The sequence below is a fragment of the Onychomys torridus genome, chromosome 2 (genome assembly GCF_903995425.1).
Source record: "Onychomys torridus chromosome 2, mOncTor1.1, whole genome shotgun sequence".
In the NCBI taxonomy this organism is placed as follows: domain Eukaryota; kingdom Metazoa; phylum Chordata; class Mammalia; order Rodentia; family Cricetidae; genus Onychomys; species Onychomys torridus.
In genome coordinates, this window is record NC_050444.1 from 161,638,026 (window position 1) to 161,653,277 (window position 15,252).

A 15,252-nucleotide genomic window follows, 5' to 3' on the forward strand; every position below is an offset into this window, starting at 1 on the left:
TTTGGCTTCCTCTGTCTGAGACTCTTCACAGAAAGGACAAAAGGACAGGGTCACCTTGGCGCAGGGCACGAGAGTGGATTCGCGGGGGGAGGGGATGGGAAGGAGCACGCCGTGCGCAGGCGCAGTGCCCTAGCCTTCCCCCCCACCCCATCTCCACTCTGTTCCACGCGAGTGAGGCTTCCACGCTGGGGCTTAACGTTTCCACACTGCGGAGGTCTCCCGCTCTGCGGGGTGGGGCGGGGCAAGGCCCACGGCAGGGCCGGGCCGCGAAGGGCAACAAGGTCGTGGGCTGGCCGTGCTCGCTGCCGCTGCAACCACGCCGACAGCGTGTGGAACAAGTGATACGTGCGGCGGGCCTGAGCCCGCATGCCGGCCGTGACGCGACGCCCCGCCCCTCATCCGGCCCCGGTAAACCCCCCGCTAAGCCCCCGGCTCCCAGTGAGAAGCCATCCCGGCCACCCGACAATGCCACAGGCCCAGCCAGCAACGACTGACCCCGCCCCCGAGCCATCGCCCCCAGTCTGTGCGGGCCAAGCGGACACCTCAGTCACGCTCTTCTTCTGGAGTGATAGCACGCGGAACCAATGGAAAAACAAGGAGCAGGAAGGGCGGGCCCAAAAGGCGAGAAGTGGGCGGGGACTCCCGTACAGCGGACGGTGTCGGAGTGGGAGGCGCTTAGAGCAGCTTGGGACCAGGGTCGCGCGCACGTCTCTCCTAAACGCTCTTCAGGGTGTTTGCAGAAACATCTGTTCGTTTCCTGCACAGCAACCCGGCTGCAAGGTAGGGTTCGGGTGCCACTTGAGAAGGTTCGCTCAGGAACTCTGCTTGGGAGTCTGGTGGGCATGTGCACCCCCTACCCTGGGCGCGGGCCGGGTACCCAGGGAGCACTCTGGTCAGCCTCGTGGAAGGGCGCGGGCTTTTGGAGGGGGGTGGGGGGTGCAAATCCACCTGTTAATACACAGCTACAGGCTTGCAATTTAAGTGGGCTCCCAAGCCGACAACAGCAAATGCAAAACATGGGTGATCGTCGCCCTGGGGAGTGGAAAAGTGCTATTATTTCTGTAGCTAAGTGGAAGGCTTTTGAGGGAGAGAATGGCTTGACCTTCTGATACTCATGAAAACCATGCTCAAAATGTAAGGGCCTAAAACAAGGATGCCTAAGAGGCAGAGCCCCCACGCCCAACCTCCCGGCATATTCTGCTTGGGCTGGGGCTCTTGGACCGCAATCTAGCGTCACTGGGCGGGAGTGGTCCAGCTCATCTCTGTTCCGGTGTACTCCTGACCGGTTACGTGCTTATTCTAGAGGGACCTGCAGCAGTTCCATTGGATAATTGCTAAGCCCTTAAGGGACCTCACCCCAGTTAGGCAAGACCTGCGGGCTTCCTGGATGGCCATGAACAGACCTTAAGATGTATTTAAGAAAACTTCCTGTTCGATCTGGCCTAAAAAGCGTGGTCCTTTGGTTTTGGGGGCGGCCAGAGCCGACGTGTACTGATACCCTGACCTCTAGGTCAACTTTTCTGCCCTTGGTCTGGTGTACAATCCAGTTAAGAGACCTAGGGGGTAGCGGGTCAGATTTTATCCTGGGAAAAGAGCTTGCTGCCCAGTTTGATGATCCGAGTGAGATACGCATGTTGGGAGGAGAGAATCAACTCCTACAAGTTAGTAATCCCACTTCTACAGTGCGCGGTGGCACGTGGGCGCCCCCACCCCAACTCCCGCCCCAAGTAAATGAAAAGAAAACTAAAATGTCTTCAAGCCAAGTATGGTGATGCACACATGTAAACGCAGCAGTGGGGAGGCTGCGGCAGGAGTATCACTGAGTTCGGATCGACCTGGCATACATAGAATGGGGGGGTGGGGAGGAAAGACAAAGAATGGTATTTAAACCCAGCCTAGTATAAAGAAATGTGTTTGAAGCATAAACAGTAAATCTTTGATGTTTTGAAATGGAGACTTTGTAACAGAGGGTAAAAAGTAGTTACTTTTTTTTTCTTGTTAAGTGCATAAAGGTCCTTTGTCTCAAAAGACAAAACCACAGAAGTGGCTTCTCGGTTGAAACAAAAAGATGCCTTTGCCACTTCGGCCCTTGCCAGAGAGGATCTGGGGAAGCCAGCTAGACAATGGCTTCTGAGCACTCATTTGGCCTCACGGCTCATCCAATTTAGTTCGAGAAGCTCTTAGATAAATTTCCTTCTTGGGAACCCTATTGGAGAAAAAGTAAGCAATGGGGATTGCTTTAAAGACTTGTCCACTAACTCTTCTCAGGGTGGTTTCCAGTTAAACCTCTTTAGTGTTCTTGGACACTTTTTTTAAAAAAATAAGACAATGCCCTTTTGAAATACAAATCAGAAGACATTGCCGTTACCAAAATATGGCGGAAGGAGTTGATCACCCACGTGCTAACCAAGCTAGCAGACATGTGCCAACAGACCAGAAATTGTCGGTACTGATGATCATAGACCAAGGAATTAGGATTTCCTGTCTTCCAAATGCAATTTCTTTTCTTTTTTCTCTCTTTCTTTTTTCTTTGTTTTGTTTTTTGTTTTTTGCTCTTTGACACAGGCTTCCTCTGTAGTTTTGTGCCTTTCCTGGAACTCACTTGATAGCCAAGACTGGCCTCGAACTCACAGAGATCCGCCTGGCTCTGCCTCTTGAGTGCTAGGATTAAAGGCGTGCGCCACCACCACCCGGCAGCAATTTCTTACTGGTTATCAAATTCTATCAACTAAATAGGCTGCTGTTACCATGGGGTACAGTCTTGAATTAGGCTCCCCCCCCCCCTGCTCACAATTGCACTTTACAATGCCAGATTCCCCTCCAGTCTGCAGGGTGTTTTTGTTTTGTTTTTCGCCTAATTTTACATAGTTTAGCCTGTGACCTTTGTGACTTGACTTCATTGTTTTTCCCAGTTCCTTCTGGGTGTACAGCTGGAGTACGGTCTCCAGCTTTTCATTCTCCCCCATTCTTCCCCTGGTAGTGCTCAAGGACACATTACCACCCCCACTCCATCGCTGGGGGATGTAGCCCAGGCAGGGTTTTGAGCATGCCACATGAGCGCTAAGCTAGGCCCTTAGCCTCCATGCAGCTTCCCCCCCCCCCCCCAGAGCTGAGGGCCGAACCCAGGGCCTTGTGCTTGCTAGGCAAGCGCTCTACCACTGAGCTAAATCCCCAACCCATTTTTTTTACAATTTTTTTTTAAGATTATGTATACAGTGTTCTGTCTGCACATATCCCTGCAGGCCAGAAGAGGGCACCAGATCTCATTACACATGGTTGTGAGCCACCATGTGGTTGCTGGGAATTGAACTCAGGACCTTTGGAAGAGCAAGCAGTGCTTTTAACCTCTGAGCCATCTCTCGAGTCCCTACAAAATTTTTTACTTATTTTGGTATGTACCAAAGCACACTTTGGTTCAGAAAACAATTTGCGGAGTGATTCAGTAATTGTACCACGTGGCTTGAAGTGCCAGTCCTTGGTCTGATTTTTAAGAAATAGTTCTCTCTGCCTTTTGATAAGCAGGCCTCTTGTATGTAACACTTAGCCCACTCATTCTCCGTTAAGTCCAGGATCCCTCAGAAGTGATCTCTTGAATGAAGCAACATACTGTTACAGTTTATGAAGAGTATGAATTGTTTTTTCCCTCCAGAAACAGACCATGTCTATTCTCAAGATCTGTGCCCGAGAGATCTTTGACTCCCGTGGGAACCCCACTGTTGAGGTTGACCTCTGCACCTCAAAAGGTATGTGCCCATTTTTTTCATGGTTTCTTTACCACATTCCATTGCTCCCCTGACCACCCCTGAGCCGTATATATCTCAAGGGCCTGTCCTATCTGCTCAAATCCCACCTGTCTCAGGCATCCCTCTACTGAGAGTACAGGCCTGTGCCACCATGCCCAACTCTGCAGCTGGTGTTTAGCCAGGATGGATATGGCTTGAGTGGACCATTGGGGCAGAGAAGGGAAGTGAAGCCTTAAGCCCTTTCCTAAAGGAGGATCATCCTTTGGTTTCGTAGCAGAGGGGGCAATAGACCGTTTCCCCGACGGGATGAGGAAAGAGATGGGGGGCAGATATGGTGGCAAATCCCCGGTGGGGCTTTGGGACATCCCAGAAGCTCTTTTTACTTCTCTCAATGGACTGGAAATATAGGCAGCAGAGAATTTGCCCAACGTTTGGGAGGTCCTAAGTTCAAATCACAGCTTTGCAAAAAAAAAAAAAAATTACAACAAGCCAACAGCCACCATCAAATTAAATGGAGAGAAACTCAAAGCGGTTCCACTAAAATCAGGAACAAGACAAGGCTGTCCACTCTCCCCATATTTATTCAATATGGTACTTGAAGTTCTAGCCAGAGCAATAAGACAACAAAAGGAGATCAAAGGATACAAATTGGAAAGGAAGAAAGCAAACTTTCATTATTTGCAGATGACATGATAGTATATTTAACTGACCCCAAAAATTCTACCAGGAAACTCATATAGCTGATAAACTCCTTCAGTAAAGTGGCAGGATACAAGATCAACTCAGGAGGGGGGGGGGACGACAGGACGTTTTACTCTAAGGAACTGGCTGGGTGTGGCAGCTAATGCCTTTAATCTCAGCACTTGGAGGATTGCCAATTTTGAGACACAGCCTGGGCTACATAGCAGGAACCTTCTCCTATTCAAAAGGAGTCCTATGCTGCTTCCAGTTTAGTCTTCAGAGATGATGTAGTGGTTGTCAGGGAAAGGGACCAGAGGAAGACATGTCTCAAGGTCCTGCAGAGCACACGACGACCTGCCAGTCACTCAGAGCTGAGTCATTGTCTGAGTCACAAGTCTACACCAGAGCCCAGCCCTTCCTGCCCATCCTCCCATCCCTCTGTAAAAGAAGGATCCTCAAATGTCCTGCCAGGGCCGGTTTACGTGCAGCTCTGGCCTCGCTGTAGGGAGGGCTCTTAGCTGTATCCTGGCTGTGTGTTTCATGGTAAATACCAAGGATGCTAGGTTCCATCAGGTGTTAATCCTAGCACTCTGGAGGCAGAGACAGGTGAATCTGAGTTCAAGGCCAGCCTGGTCTACATACAAAGTGAGTTCCAGGACAGGCTCCAAAAGCTACACAGAGAAACCCTGTCTCAGGAAAAAAAATACATCTAATGGGCTACACTTGGGGACAGGCATGGAGGGATCCCCACATTTCACTGGGCATCCAGCATTACCAACTGTGTAAGCTTCAGGTTTAGTGAGATCCTGTGTCAAGGAAGACAATTGATGGCAACCTCTGGCTTCCAAAAGTTGTTTTTTCAGGTTGAAATGAATGGAATTTTATCTTTTGTCTAAATGCTACTGAGAGTTGAACTCTGGCCTAGGCAAATATTCAGTCTGTGCTGGAGGGAGAATTGATCCTTGCCTCACCTAGGTCAGAGCCCTGTGGATGCACAGGAAGCTGGCTTGCAAACAGACTACCTTGCAGGTCCCTCAGGCACTTGCAGACATCTGAGCATCTATTTGGATCTGTACTAGACTCAATGTAAAGGGTGCTCTACAAGGATGTCTGGCGGAGAGGAAGCCACAGTGAGACCAGATGCATGCACTGGGGCGGGGTCTGGAGTGTGGGTCAGTTTGTTTGGTAGTTTGGATCTCTTGCTTTTTAAGGCAAGTCTTCTTTTAGACAGAATTGACTTCAAACACGGAGACCCTGCTGCCTGGCCTTCCCGTGCATTGGGATTACAGGTGTGTTCTGTATTTCTTAATTGCTATTTCCCACCTGTTTTGCAGGTCTCTTCCGAGCTGCCGTGCCCAGTGGTGCCTCCACAGGCATCTACGAGGCCCTCGAACTCCGTGACAATGATAAGACTCGCTACATGGGGAAGGGTAAGGCTAGGAACTCACATCCGACGTCCACACCAGCCCCTCTTCCCTTTTCCAGGTTTCACTCATGTTGTTGAGCACTGTTAGTTATCATATGGAAAGCCAGCAGGTAGCTTGCTGATGCCCACATTCCCAAGCCTGGAAAGGGCATGAAACACAAGGGGACTTGTTAGTTTTATGTACATACCTCTTCCTCTCTGAAGGATCTGAACTTTGGAAAGCACTCCCATTTTCAATGGAGAGAAGTGCTGGCCATCAGTGGAGGCATACAGACAATTCCATAGTCTGCTTTTCTGTTGCCAGGCACAGCCTGGGTATATCAGCCTCGACCTGGCTGTGTGCAGACTGACCTAGAAACTTGGTATGTAAATGGAATCTGCTTTCCCAAGATATAGCAGAGGACCCAGAATTAGACCCTACCTTCTTCCCTGGTGCAGTATTAGCCCTGCAAGGTGTATGGAGATCTTCCCCAAAGAGACCAAAGACCATAAAGTGTTACTGTGATCAATGTTGGCACAGTAGTGGTGTTGAGGCAACAGCTGAGAAAGGGGTTCTGCAGGAGAGGGAAGATGTGAGAGCTTGTCTCCAAATAAAACACGAGGCCCCTCACTTAACAGGCCCCTCTAGAGCTGGACAGCCCGGTCCTCCCCCTAACGGGCCAGCATTTAGGAGAAGCCTGACATCTGCAGCTCTCCTGCTTCCTCTTTCCTCATGTTTTCCTCTGAAGCCTGTTCTTTCCTGAGTTTCTTCTTCCTTCTCTATTCACCTCTACTGGGCAGGCGTCTCAAGACCTGTTAAGTATGTTAATGAGTTCCTGGCACCAGCCTTGTGCACCCAGGTAACATGCCCAGCCTCTTAGGTGTGCAGCTGGTCTTCCCAGTGCATGATCTTGAACTAACGTCCCTCAGATCATTCTGGAATGATTGGTGTGGCTCTAACCCCCTGGGGTCCTAAGGAAGAGCACTCAGACTGGGCCAGAAAGCTTCTGTGGGGGTGGGGTTTAACGTCCTGTGGAGGGTCTTTGGTGGGCTTCTGGGCCCATAATTCCAGTGCTCCAGCAATGCTGCTCAAGCCTGCATACTGTAATGCTGTCAATAATTTCATGATTGTTCCTTCTAGGTGTCTCAAAGGCTGTTGAGCACATCAATAAAACTATCGCACCTGCTCTGGTTAGCAAGGTAGGACCCACCTCCTGGTAACTACTGGGTATCCGTGCCACCAGAGCAAATCCCAGGCCCAGGGCTTTTCTTGATCACAGGGTAGCTTTTTCTGAGAGCTTTCAGAGTTCAGAGGATTCCCTCATGCATGTGTCTAACTCGCCTGCTGCCTGTGTGTCGCTGTTGCTGCTGATGTCACCGGAAACTGGGTGGGGTGGGGCAGGGGGTGGGGATTCTTGGCATTGTCCCTGTGCAGTCTTGATCTTTGGGAGGTCATGGTCCAGGTTGTAATAGCACTTTGTGGGACATTGTCCATGGTAAACACATAGACTTTGGATTTATTGCTCTGTTGGGTTGGCTTGGGTAGTGACTGAGACTTGGGATATGGCTCAGGTGATAATGTACACAGATGCAAGAAGCCTGAGCTTCACCGCTGGTGGCAGCAGTGGCAGTACCACCTTCAATCCCAGCATTGGAGAGGCAGAGCCAGGTGGATCTCTGAGTTGGAGGCCTGCCTGATCTACAGAGCGAGATCCAGGAAAGGCTCCAAAACAACACAGAGAAACCCTGTCTTGAAAAAAGAACACAAAACAAAAAGTCTGAGCTTCAGTCCCAAGCACCTCAGAACTGGTTGTGGCAGCATGTGTCTACAGCCCAGGTACTTGGGAGACAGGCAGGACTCCACCCCCACCCCTAGAGTATCTAATGTTTGCATAACATGTGCAGGGCCCTGAGTTCAACCCTTTCCCTGCTATAAAAAAACTCAAATGGGGGGTGGGGGCGACAAGCACCTGTGACTCCTGCTTCAGGAGCTCCAAAGCCCTCTCTGGACTCTGTAGTCACCCTCATACACAGCTACACAGCACACACTCAGACATACAAGTGATTTTTTTTTCCATCTTAGTTTAGCCTGGTGTTTCAAGCAGGGGTCAAGACTGCAAATCTGCTGTGGGTGAAATGCATTTGAAGGGTCCAGTGGCTCCCAGCCTTCCCCGGAATCCTGCTGTGGTCTTTTCCAAGTCACTTCTCAGGGAGCAGTTAGCCATACTTCCTTCTTCCTGTTTTGCTAACATCTGGTCCCTCCACCGCCATTTGTCCCCAGCAAGCCTTTGTAAGCTGTAATTAGTTCTGCTTGTCTGGTCCCCAGACAGTTGCTTGTTACAACTGCCTGTGCCCTCTGCTCCAGTCTCCTGGGCACGTCCTTCTATGCCTTAATGTTTATCCCTTCGTCCCCAGGCCATCCCCTCACACTTTACTCTTGGGGACACACGCTTGAGCTTAGTTCTAATGAGATTTGGCCTCTGGGAGCTTTCTGCCTGGGCAAGTGCTTTCTTCAGCAATGTCTTGTCAAAGCAACTGGATGGCAGAACATTCCACATGGCACCACAGGGTTGTGATTCTTTCCCTTACATAGTTCCTGTATGAACAATATTGTATAGAAAGTTGGAGAAGGATGCAGTCATGTACATGAGTTGTCCTTGCATGTATATTATGCAACACGTGCATGCCTGGTGCGTGGGGAAGCCAGAAAGTAGCTTCAGATCCTCTGGAACTGGAGTTGTAGACAATGGTGAGCTGCCAATGTGGATTCTGGAAACTGAACAAGTGATCCTAACATCTGAGCCATCTCTGGCTCACCAAAATATCCATTTTATCAACATTTCGAGACAGGATTTCTCTGTAGCTTTGGTGCCTGTCCTGGTTCTCACTGTGTAGACAAGGCAGGCCTCGAACTCAAAAGAAATCAGCCTGGCTCTGCCTCCAGAGTGCTAGGATTAATGCCACGGCCTGGCTCAACCAAATGATTCTGGACTGTTTGTGTAGCCATACATTCCCCTCAACAGACAATGGAAATCTGTTGTGTTAGTCAAAAAGGAAGCCTTAGAGATAGCCTCTGCAGGGCCCTGCTTGTTTGACTGAACAATAAGCTTTATTGCTTAGTTTCTGTCCAACTGTTTGTAATAACATTTCATACAGCTCATGCTGTACATGCCTGCCTTGTGTATGTGACCTTGACTCCCTAGGTAGACTGTAGTCTATTGTAGATCCAGAGAAATGCCTGAAGCTGTTGATTGGAACAAGTGAAATGTGGTTTTGTTTCCTCTTGATCTACCCTATCCTCTTTGGAGCTGGGGACTGAGCCAGGGTTCTAAGCATAGGAATCTGCTGAGCTTCACTCCTAGACCTTAGCCTGCAAGCAAGGCAGACTTAGTGCCTGGGACTCACACCCTTCGGAAGCGCTGCCTGGTGTGAGAGCAGAGGTCAAGTGATGCTTTAGTGCTCATCTTCCCATCTCCCCTGTAGAAACTGAGTGTTGTGGAACAAGAGAAGATCGACAAGCTGATGATTGAGATGGACGGCACTGAAAATAAATGTGAGTTGCGCAACCCAGGGTGGGGCCTTGGTTCAGGAGAAGCATGGGTTCTCTAGAGGATCTTGCATGTGCAGCAGGCCACTGGGAGAAAGGCTGCTAAGAAATGGCCTCTGGGCTGTGGTGGTGCACAACTTAAATCCCAGCACTTGGGAGGCAGAACCAGGCGGATCTCTGAGTTCGAGGCAAGCCTGGTCTACAAAGCAAGTTCCAGGAAAGGCGCAAAGCTACACAGAGAAACCCTGTCTCAAAAACGAGAGAGAGAGAGAGAGAGAGAGAGAGAGAGAGAGAGAGAGAGAGAGAGAGAGAAATGGCCTCCGTTCACCATTTTCGTTTTATTCTAGCGAAATTTGGTGCAAACGCCATCCTGGGAGTGTCCCTGGCTGTCTGCAAAGCTGGTGCCGCAGAAAAGGGAGTGCCCCTTTATCGTCACATCGCTGACTTGGCTGGCAACCCCGAAGTTATCCTGCCGGTTCCCGTGAGTGACATGTGGAAACTTGCTAGAAGTGGTCCTGTTTCATTTGGTGCTTGCTGCAGCACAGCACTCCAAGAGAGCGAGTTTACGGAAGAAAAGTTTGTTTTAGCTCGAGCTTGAGTACAGCCCATGCTGGCAGTGACATCATGGATGCAACAGGGCACAGAGCTGGGCAGTAGTACTGCACACTTCGGTCTCAGTACTCTTCTGACTGAAAGAATACCAGGCTTAGTCTGTGGAGTAAATAAATCACTGCTAAATTCCCTAAATCAAAGGTCAATTAAGCTGGCAGTGGTGGCACACACCTTTGATCCTAGTACTCAGGAGGCAGAAACAGGTGGGTCCCTGAGTTTGAGACCAACCTGGTCTACACAGTGGACTTTAGGACATCCAGGGCTACTTAGTGAGACCTGTTGGGAGGAGGTGAATGTAGACATACCAAGTACGTCAACTCAGCTAGTCTTTACCCTTACGTAGTTCAGGGAATGGTGCTACCCACGGTGGACTGCTTTTACCCACTAGTTAACCTAATCAAGACAGTATCCCCACAGAAATGCCAGTGGATGATCTAGACAGTTCCTCTGTAGGAACCATCCCATGTGGTTCTAAATTGTGTTGGGCTGACAATACTAACCATTACAGTGTTGACTGTCATATCTTGGGGATCCTGTGCCTCAATGTTTTGTTTGTGACTCTCAGCACAGTGTATAAGGAAGCTAGTTTTCAAGAAAGTCCTGACACACCCGAGGCCAGGCTCCTGTGGCCCAGATAGTAGCTAGTTGGTCAGGCTTCATATCCTACGGCTTCCCTTGGCTGGTGGCTTAGCTCGCCTCTGCTTCTCCCAGGCTTTCAATGTGATCAACGGCGGTTCTCATGCTGGCAACAAGCTGGCCATGCAGGAGTTCATGATCCTCCCTGTGGGGGCTTCCAGTTTCCGGGAAGCCATGCGTATTGGGGCAGAGGTTTATCACAACCTGAAGAATGTCATCAAGGAGAAATATGGGAAGGATGCCACCAACGTGGGTGACGAGGGCGGATTTGCGCCTAACATCCTGGAGAACAAAGAAGGTGAGCATTGAGCTTTATAGCACTGTCCCCTCATACCTGCCACTTTGTGTACAGGATCAAGACTGGTGACAGGCTTTGAGGAAAACCAAACCTTTAGGTTTTGTATTTGTTTCTGCCATTTTACTGGGGTGGTTTGAGATGGGTCCTAGATCCCCTAGAGCTGGAGTTCTGTGTGGTAGTAACCTATCATATGGGTGCTGGGAAGTGAACCTGGGTTCTCTAGAAGAGTAGTCAGTGCTCTTAACCACTGAGACATCTGTCCAGCTAGCAAATTAATTTATATGATCCCATTTTAATTTTGTGTATATGTGTGCACATACACATAATTCTTCCGCCTTGGGTGTTGAGCTTTGCTTGTTGGGCCTGGTGACAAGCACCTTTACCAGCCCTCTCCCTGGCCCTTTGTCCTGTTAAATGGACTTTATTGTGAATTCACCTTCTAGCTGGTAGGGTCATTGGCAGGAGGCAGGAGCCATATGTCTCAGTCTTGGCAGCCTTGACTTGAGATGACCCTCCCTGAGGTTTCCCTTTGGATCCCAGCCTCTGTTCTGTTTAAAGCCAGTTCTCAGGACAGCTGATCTCAGCTGCCATGACACTAAATATGGGACCTTTGACCATGAGAAGGCCCGTGTGAGTTTGCCACTTATGGGTCTAGGGTCCCTGACCAATGGCCTTTTGAGCATGAGTGCCTGACAACCCCAAATTCATGGCTGCTCTGTGACAGCCCTCACTTGTCACTGTTCCCACCTTTGCCTCATCTCTTCCCAGCCCTGGAGCTGCTGAAGAACGCAATTGGGAAGGCCGGCTACACTGACCAGGTTGTCATTGGCATGGATGTGGCTGCCTCTGAGTTCTTCAGATCTGGCAAGTATGACCTGGACTTCAAATCTCCTGATGATGCCAGCAGGTACATCACGCCCGACCAGCTGGCTGACCTCTATAAGTCCTTCATCCAGAACTATCCAGGTGAGTGCTCTGAGGCTGCTGTCCCCTTCTCCTTCCCTCTGCCAGCTGAAGTTTGTGGCTCAATCCATAGTCAGGGGTCTGGGCAGAGAAACCTCACACCAGTTCTTGCTGTGGAGATGGGCCCAGTTGGTCGGGGTTAAGCCTTGACCCCGACATGCTCGTCATGCTACTCCTGTCCCCTTACTTTATTTTATGTGCATTGATGTTTTCCCATGGGTGTTGAGTTCCCTGGAACTGGAGTTAGTTGGGAGCTGCTATTGGGTACTGGGAATTAGAACCCCATCCTCTGGAAGAGCAGAGGCATCTCTCCACCCCAACCCTACCCCCTCTGTGGAGACAGTCTTAATTAGTACCAGCTTATTTTAGGCCAGATGTTGTAGTACACACCCTTAATCTCTGTAACCTGAGGTGGGCAGATCTCTGGGTTTGAGGTCCACATAGCAAGTTTCAGGCTAGTCAGTGCTATATAGTCAGACACTGTCTTAAAATTTAACAATTTTATAATCTTAGTTGGGTGAAGTAGTCTGTCCATTATGTCATCATTCAGAGGCTGAAGCAGAAAAATTGCAAGTTCAAGGCTAACTTGGGCTACACAAAGACCCCGGCTCAACGCACAATTAAGATATTCCTTTAATCCAAGCAGGAGTCTGAGGCATGCCGTTCAAGGCTATTGTTGGTTTCAGAGTAACAGGCTGGGGTGCTGGGATAAAGCCCAGAGTCTGTCTCATCTATACCACTAACCTTTAGTCCCAGCCCCGTTGTGCATCTGAATGTTCAGGTTTGTGCATGTCAACTGCCTAAGCATGTAAATACTTCCCTTTAAGGAGAAACTGCAGATCCTGATACGATGGTGCACACCTGTAATCCTAGCACATAGGAGTCAGAGGCAGGAGGACCACAAGTTCTAGCTAGGCCAAACAGAATGGCACAATAATTTCCCCTTCAAAAAGAGACAGAGAGGAGGAAGAGGGAAATGGTCCCGGGGCCACAGCCCACACCGATGACTCCCCTTTTCTGTAGTGGTGTCCATCGAAGATCCCTTCGACCAGGATGACTGGGAGGCCTGGAAGAAGTTCACTGCTAGTGCAGGCATCCAGGTGGTTGGGGACGATCTCACAGTAACCAACCCTAAGAGGATTGCCAAGGCTGTGAGTGAGAAGGCCTGCAACTGCCTCCTGCTCAAAGTGAACCAGATCGGCTCTGTGACCGAGTCTCTGCAGGCGTGAGTAGCCCTCGGGGTGCTTCTGGGACTGGTGATTCCAAGTGACACTTCAGGTAGACGGTGGCAGCAAGAGGGATGCGGCAAGTAGCACTGGTTGCCTGATCCTCACTCCCTCCCTGTGGCTTAGCAGAGGCCTTGGGAGCTTGCTGCCACGGTGTGAGCTGAGGATGAAGACACAGGAGTGCCAGGCACTGACGCTGTAGCTTGGGCATGGAAACTGGTCAACACAAGATGAGGCAGAGTACATCACATAATCTACTTGTGCTCTTTCTTCAGGTGTAAGCTGGCCCAGTCCAATGGTTGGGGCGTCATGGTGTCCCATCGCTCTGGAGAGACTGAAGATACTTTCATCGCTGACCTGGTGGTAGGACTCTGCACTGGGCAGGTAAGAGCTGCCTGTCTGGGTGCAGTTAGTTAGGAGTGAGAGTGAAGGGCTTAACTTTCATATTCTCCTTTGCTTCTGTAATGATGGCTTTTGCATTGTCCCTCCAGATCAAGACTGGTGCCCCATGCCGATCTGAGCGCCTGGCCAAGTACAATCAGATCCTTAGGTAAAGATACTTTCTGGTGACAGCAGGGAGCAAATGGGTGGGCATTTGCTGTTGGAATCTCATCCTGAACAACAGCTGAGACAGGGCCGGGCACAGACCCTATGGTTGATAGTGTGCCTAGAGGCAGGTGTCTGTCCTATGTGGTGCTGCCATCTTCTGGTGCAAGGCAGAATAGGCCGCCATTCAGGCTCTATTATATTAGATGAGAGTCTGTCTCTCTTAGTTGTCAGGAAAGCTGAGTGACTGCAGGCTGTGCCATCCTCCCTGGTGTAGCCATTAGCTCACTATGTAGCTCAGGTTAGCCCAAGCCCATGGCAGTCCCCTTGCCTCCACTTCCCATGCACTAGAGTTAACAGCCGTGGGCTACAACACCCTCTGTACCGGGAGCTGACTTTGCTCTTTTTTCTCTTCCTCTCTTTGTTTCCAAGAATCGAGGAAGAGCTGGGCTGCAAGGCCAAGTTTGCCGGAAGGTGCTTCAGAAACCCCATGGCCAAGTAAAGTTGTGGAGAACCCTGGAGCCACCAGCTGCTTCCACCCTATCCCTGATGTCAACAAGGCAGCTCAAAGCTGGCCCAGCGCTTGTCTCCCCCATGCCTCTGCTTCCTTAGACAGCCACACCTGACCACCTTGAGCCCGCTGGAAAGCCCAGCTTTGTAATCATGTGATTGGTCTAAATCATTGTTTCTGTCACCTCACTTCCAAGCTAAGTGTCTGAAGCCCAGTGTAATCTTTAGGGTGGCCGCAGGTAAGATCCCTGCCCCAGCAGTTCTACATGCAAAATAAAAGCCTCAGTGACCCATAAGCACTGCCTGGAGTCGCATCTGTAATGTTCTGGGTAGGAAAGTCTGCAGGACCTTTGCGTCTTTCCTAAGTAAGGTCAGCAGGGCAAAGAGGAATTGAGCTGCCAGGCAGAAGGCATCCATGCAAAGCTTACCCACAAATGATATGTTGGAAGGACTTGCAGCAGAGAGGTTACCAGCCATCCTCGACAGAACATGATTGCATTTCTTCACCTGTACAAAGGGATCGGCAAACACACATGCCCCAGTCTGGGGCTCTGCCCACGCTCTGGTCACTGTGTGGCCAGCACCTTTACCCACTGAGCCATCTTTCCTGCAGTGTGATTAAATGGTGGTGTGTTGAAGGGCAGCCAGTGCTGTACAGGAGACCCTGTCTGCTGTGAGAAGCGAGGGAGCGTCTCCTTTCAAGGTAGTGAAGGACAAAGCTACACCAAAATCCTTAAGCAAGACCCTGAACCCAGTGTGAGGAATTCTGGTGTTTAAAAGACATGGGCCAACAAGATGGCCCAGTGGCCAGTAGAGAAGGGAGTATTGTCCCACAGGTATCTGGCCGACACTCATTCCCATGTTCATACAAAAAACTCAGCTTTCAAAAGTGTGAGGTTAAATAGATTGGTTGCTGTCAGATGGGAGTTCTGATGGTTCTCTTCTGCACAAGTTCCCAGGTCTCCTTGTTAGGTAGACACCAGCCTATGGAATGACCAGTTGTTGTGGACCATTCTTGGTGAGAATCTTGTCAGCCAGTCAGAAAAGAGTAGCCCCATCCATTACCCCCACCCTTAGGCATTTCT

At 50.0% G+C, this 15,252-nt stretch overlaps 1 protein-coding gene across 1 annotated transcript; it reads left to right on the forward strand.

The window, feature by feature from the left end:
- The first annotated feature begins 652 nt into the window (after nucleotides 1-652).
- On the forward strand, nucleotides 653-14,463 carry Eno1 (enolase 1). Its single transcript, XM_036178858.1, has 12 exons — nucleotides 653-780; nucleotides 3,650-3,743; nucleotides 5,759-5,854; nucleotides 6,971-7,029; nucleotides 9,313-9,382; nucleotides 9,724-9,857; nucleotides 10,700-10,922; nucleotides 11,691-11,888; nucleotides 12,909-13,110; nucleotides 13,387-13,495; nucleotides 13,603-13,661; nucleotides 14,090-14,463. The coding sequence occupies exons 2-12, from the start codon at nucleotides 3,659-3,661 to the stop codon at nucleotides 14,157-14,159; spliced, it is 1,305 nt and encodes a 434-aa protein (XP_036034751.1). The 5' UTR covers nucleotides 653-780; nucleotides 3,650-3,658; the 3' UTR covers nucleotides 14,160-14,463.
- Nucleotides 14,464-15,252: the final 789 nt, after the last annotated feature.

Bases quoted from the DNA above. Each gene is read 5' to 3' on its own strand.
- Eno1 (XM_036178858.1), top strand. From the start codon at position 3,659: ATGTCTATTCTCAAGATCTGTGCCCGAGAGATCTTTGACTCCCGTGGG. The intron at 3,744-5,758 runs GTATGTGCCCAT...CCTGTTTTGCAG, and splicing joins TGACCTCTGCACCTCAAAAG to GTCTCTTCCGAGCTGCCGTG. The intron at 13,496-13,602 runs GTAAGAGCTGCC...TTGTCCCTCCAG, and splicing joins TAGGACTCTGCACTGGGCAG to ATCAAGACTGGTGCCCCATG.